A 6000-nucleotide genomic window follows, 5' to 3' on the forward strand; every position below is an offset into this window, starting at 1 on the left:
AGGGAGGGAATGAAAAAAAGGAACAAAACTATATAGGAGTTGACTTGATCTTCCATAAAGAGTATTAAAACCTAAATGAAAAATAAGTTGAAGATTTGAAATTGCAGTGTATATACTTGCAAAAGCAGTTCAGAACTGCAGTAATCCACTAAGTAATCTTGAATACACACTTTTGTGCTGCCCTCACTGCTGCTCCATGTGTACTCGCCTCCTTAACATAGTGGCTGCAAGCAGCCTCTTAGAAAAGCCTTCTCCGTCCTCCAATCATTGGTCAGCTCCAAATTACTTTCTGTTGGCCTTGAACTATTTCCCTCAAAGCTCTCCATCGGATCTGCATTTTATTTTTGCCGAACTCTTGGTGCCAATAGGCCAGGTGCCAGGAACAGTTGTGCACATGCATTTGACTCAAACTGCGTTCGCCAGCATATGCTTGGTTCCTCATACTGTGGGTTAGCGTATGACTGTGTTTCACCTTGCCTGCTTTTACTGTTGCAACTGTGGGCAGAATTAGAAGCTCCCGCAGGCCATTGTTTGCCCAGGTCTGCATTAGATGGCTTTGAGAAGGAAATAATGTGTGATCTAAGCTTTTCCTTACGTAAATTTCCCATTAATGGCATGAATATGAGCTGATGTAAGTTGTGTTATGTGCAACATGCAAAGTATTAAAGTAAAAAAAAGGTAATAACTTAATTTATCAGGAATTCAAACCAAAATGCACATGTTCCCTGGGGAGGATTTAGCATTTTGATTTGGTTTTCATCTGGTGAAACGATGACTTAAAAAAGGAACTGTGTGTAAAATGTTTTGATTTCTTGTATGTACGTTGTAACACATCTACAAGCATAAAACATGGACTGATAGTTGCTGATAGCAAAACAAAACCTGACCAAAAACAGGATAAGCTATCAGTCCTGTTAACTAAGTATGTACATTTCTATATCTTTGCATTTGCTATGCCATTCTATCAATGCAATGTTGCAAGGAGACTATTGGAGTCCTTGTGATGAAAGCCTGGATTGACATTTCAGCAGCAGTAAATAGGAAGTCAGGGCAGAAACACTGAGTTCTCCTGATTGCCCTTTTGAATCAAAATGTGTTCAATATAGTGGCATTATGGATTTTATTTTTGTCACAATGCTGTGCGTTGGTGATCTCTAACCTGTGCTATCTCCTTCATTTCACAGATCACGTCCCACATGTCGAGCTTTAAGCTGTGAACGTGATACCCGTTTAACTCTGTTTAAGGAGTTCCTCCTTTTTCCTATGTGAAATCTTCTCAAATATGACAGAGCTAAGAGACTGGAATTGGGAATGTGCTGTTAGTTGTGTTTTTTTCTTTATATAAGGTGTATTATAATTTGGGTTCAGTTCTGTGGACAGGTAAAGCGATGGGTATGCAAAATCACTGGAAAATGTATAGGTATTCACCTCAGGGACAAAAAACAATCATGAAAAATCAGATAGTTTCTATATGTTGGTCAGTGGGGTTTAGGAAAGACAGAAGTCATAGGGATGATTTAAATTCCCAATAATTAAAAATCCACACCTTTCAATGCATTGATTTACAGACTCCTGAATTCATGTCGTCTAGGTTAGTCATTACAGTATATTGGTATGTCATACTTGTCCTTGAAAGAATATACATGAACCTTATCACTCATTCCTCTCTCAGGCACACATGTAATCTCACTCACTCCCTGACAGTCCCACTCCCCTACTTGTTCTCTCTCCCTCCCTCGATTTAAGCTCACTGTTTACTGAAGGACAGTCCAAGGTGAATCCTTGCTTGAAGTTAATGTATTCTCTAAGCCTGTATTTTCAGCAAGATACTCAAAAGTCTCAGCTGTTATGTTGTATACATCAATGTTTTAGTAATCCAGGCATCACAGTGGAAGATTGCAAGATCTGGTAATTTATGTATGGAAAGTCTTATTGTGGAATATACAGCTATTAGTTTTTATTACTGTTTTCTAGAAAATAGTTCTGCATTTGAAGGTGTGAAATGAAGATCATGTGGTGTCTTCTGTAAATATTCTAGAATATCTGCTACTCAATGAACAACAGTAACTGCTTTATTAGTCATGTAGTATTTGTTGTTTATTCCAAAAGTAGCATCTTGGTCAGGCTTACATCTGAGGCCTTCAACTAGTGTAAATCCAGCCTAATCTTCACAGTCTGTTGTGCAAACTCTCAGGATGCACCCTTATATTGTACAGCTACAGTATATCTTCAGTTTAAACAGCAAACAGATTACAGTGTCTGTAAAAATAGCCAAAAGTGCATTTCGTCCCTACACAAATCATCACTCTTCCGCATGCTTGTTTCTGTATGCATGCTTGTATTCAGTGCTTTCGAAATTTACTCTTATTAATCCTGCCCAATTGCAATGTAATTGGGGGAGGATCCTTTATTGGACTTGGTGCCTGAAGTGATTTTTAAGTATACAACTCTTTGTATCATTGCTGATTACAAATTGAACACCTCAACAGGTAGAAGATTGCTGCACTTGCTGCAGACTTGTATCGGAAGAATTTCTTCACAGTTGCACCACTGTACAGAACATCACCAGAAGTTAGTTAACACATCAGAGCTAGCAGTTTTTACAAATCATTTCAGACTTTCACCAAACCTGTAGAAAATTCCCAAGCTGCTTACTTTCTTTGAATTTCATTATTATAATAGAATATGAACTATACACCATGGCCTTGACCATGTGACTTTCTGCTTCAGATGCATTTTACATAATTATGCTTCAATGAAGTATGGATATTTCTGATGCAAGAAACATACTAGAAGATGAAATGTAAACTCACAATCAGCTCTGATGGAAAGCATTAACAAAACCATTCCTTAATTATGTGACGCAGTGTCAGTTGTCAGAAATATTTATCTTTTTTGTTTAATATTGCACTCCGCTTTGCTCGTTGTGATTTTTTTCCCTTTGTTGAAAAGGAAGAAACCTTTGGCACATTGCAGACCGAATATAAGAGCCCAGAACTTGAGAAGATAGGGAATGAGCACACAACTAACTTCCAAGAACTTGGTTACATTTAGCATTTCTGTTGTGTGCTTACCAGTTCTTAACTATGTGGTCAAAATAGTGACTTGGTGCTACTCACGAACTATTACATTGCTTTCACCATTAGGGAGAGAAGTTTGCCTTTCAACCCAAGTTGAGTGAATGGAAGTTACTTTCCTTTGCTGCCCAAATGAAACAACTAGTTCTAATTGGATGTGAGTCCACAATATTAAACCATCCATAATTCAGCCTTAATTGGCACCAACTGGGCACTCTGATTCATGGCACATGTGGGAACTAGTGATGTTACACTGCTGTGCAGTAATGGTCTGTCCACAGGATGTGGTTACCTTGCTACGTTTGTTAAAAAGGGAAACACTTTAAAATGTCATCATTATGAAGTGTGTAAAACATAAGCGATTGAAACCCCTACTAATGGCCCATGTAGACTGGATTTGAAACACCCCAAATATTAACCTGACTCAAATGTTCAAGTAAGAGCTCACGCGCTAGTTTTAATGGCTGTGACTGAACAATCTTTCCTAGAATTTTCTAAAGTTTGAGATGCTGTATTAATTAGTAAGTTGCCAAGTTTAAATACTACTTGTGTTTTGCTGTTGCCCTTTCAGCGTTCTGCAGCTGAAATGTGAACTTTGGTGTATTTATGATTCTGAATTTTCAATTTGAACAAACCTTTTCAATGTTTTCTATGACTGCAAGATTTAACATGTGAAATGCAAATCAAATTGTTTCTCTTCCATGACAAAAATACTGGATTTTTTTCCTTAAATCTGAACAGCTTGAGGCACTGGGACTCTAAACTCACAATGCAGTTAAAAACTTCACCCATCCTTGTATTTTGGAATATCTGAAACACACCCCTTCCAGTTATATGGAAGACTGTGCTATTAGCTCTTTCTGCTCCACAGACCCTCTGCTGCTCAAAGTATTTTTCTAAACTTTCCTTCCTCTGTCATCGATGAGAAGTCTTAGTTAAATCTTAAAGTGGCTTCAGTAAATGATTTACAGTGAACCAAGCTGATTATTACCTGTTGTGCTGTCACTTTCTATAATCTGTGATATTTTCAGATAAATTCATATGCATTTTACACCTGCCACTATAATTTCCTCAATAGCCTGTGCCTGTTGTCTTTTATTTCTTTTTGTTTTTAAAAATACAGAAAGGGTATTATGACGTTCAGACATTTGGATAAGCACACACATTGGTTCAGTGGATCCATTGTATTTTAGGTGTATGTGGTAAAGATTTAGTAAAGATTTTTTTTAAATTGCTGGCTGTGAGCCTCTTAACCTTGCAGTAGCAATTCTGATGCAGATTACTTGAAAGGTTTGAAAGAATGAAATTGTATACCAAGCCCTATTTATTATCATGAAATCACACAGCTGATTTGGGTGATGAAGGAAGATCACAACTGCTAATTTTAAAGTAAACTATATAAGTGGAATATTGTGCAATTCTTTTCACCACACTTCAGAAGTGACATACATTGGAAAAGGTTCGAAGAACAGAAATAATGATCCCAAGTGCAAACTGGATGAGTGATGAGGAAGGATAAAATGCTTAAACTCCAAGGCCTAGGGAGAAGATGAATAAAAGAATCTCATTAATATATAAAGTGCCATGCTTTGACATGAAATGCAACCTCAAGACGGCTTTAAGGCTACCACGGCCAGTAAAACACAAGGACATAAATTTAAACTGGTGAGAAGAAAATTTAAACCAATCTAAAGGGTAAAAAGGATATTTGGGTAATCTACATTTCAAGTCAAAGGTGTTGGGAGAGTTCACTATTTGGTTAGATAAGAGACTTGGTGTGTTGAAATAATAAAGGGACTGATTCGATGGGTTGAATCGTGTTTTTGTATATTTAAATATTAACTGTCAGCATTGCACAGGTTTCAGGCAGAGCTTAAAGTTGCAGTGACAGGTACACTAACCAGGAATCTTGAAGATGCTAAATGTCACAAAAGAAAGCATATTGGAGCTGTTACAGCATTCTGCCTGTCAATCATAGCATTTATTGATTTTTACAGGGATTTGTTGTCACTTCATCCCTAACTGCTTGTTCCTTCATATGTACTGTAAGAAGGATTTTCTTGCTATTTTACCATTTTCTCTTTCTTATGCTTCATTATTTGCGTTATTAATGGATCTGCTGCAGTCACATTAAAGTGTGAGCAAAATCTGATTCAACCATGGCACATAGGAACTAACCATATTTTGTATAGATCCCAGTTGCAGCCCATTAAGGGATGTTTCCAATGCCACAGTCAAATATGTATTGTACAGTGTGGAAATTCAAAATACAGTTTTATGGTTTGGAGAGTACTCTGCTGCCTTAAGCAGGTGCCATATCACCGTTGCAAAAAGGAAAGCAACTATGCTTTGTTTTCCGTGTAACCCATTTATAATGTTGGAGTTATTTTCCAAAGTTGTGGAGGTTCAAATGTGCTTTCTACCCAAAATAACAATAAAGCAGTGAAGCTGCCAGTTGATTTACTGTGGTTCCTCTCTTCAAAATTACAATGAAAAATAAACTTTGTGACAGCTTTTGATCATGTGAGATGATTTATATTATTTACAAGACTTTCACTGCTTTTTAGACTGGTCACTTCACAAATGGAAGCTAAAATTTAAACCTGGACTTCATGGCAATGTATTGGGGGTATGTGTATCAGCATTAACACAGCTGAATTTTACAGGGTGGGGGTGGGGTTGCTATATTCCCTGATAGAAAAGTCGGTCGCAAACTGACTGACTTTAAAAAGGTTGTCCTGCAGCAATATTACGACGTGGGTGGCCTGAGAGTGGAACTTCCACCCCTCAGTGGAAGGAAGTCCTGCCCTTGAGAGCTTCTGGACCATCTGATTGGCAGCCAGCTCTTGCAGTCCCAGCAGCACCTGAACTCATTAATGGGCACTGCTGCAACTACAAGCATCTCCATGAAGATGACATCATG

General features: G+C 37.7%; 1 protein-coding gene across 2 annotated transcripts in view; it reads left to right on the forward strand.

Annotated features, from left to right (window-relative positions):
* Positions 1-5536, forward strand: part of uggt1 (UDP-glucose glycoprotein glucosyltransferase 1) — a 142484-nt gene extending 136948 nt beyond the window's left edge. For both annotated transcript variants that reach the window (XM_078563597.1, XM_078563599.1), the window contains one exon: positions 1185-5536. In XM_078563597.1, the coding sequence (XP_078419723.1) occupies positions 1185-1210 (26 nt within the window). In that variant the 3' untranslated portion in view covers positions 1211-5536. The remainder of the gene's footprint in view (positions 1-1184) is intronic.
* Positions 5537-6000: the final 464 nt, after the last annotated feature.

This window comes from Cetorhinus maximus, chromosome 19 (assembly GCF_964194155.1).
Source record: "Cetorhinus maximus chromosome 19, sCetMax3.hap1.1, whole genome shotgun sequence".
NCBI classification, from domain to species: domain Eukaryota; kingdom Metazoa; phylum Chordata; class Chondrichthyes; order Lamniformes; family Cetorhinidae; genus Cetorhinus; species Cetorhinus maximus.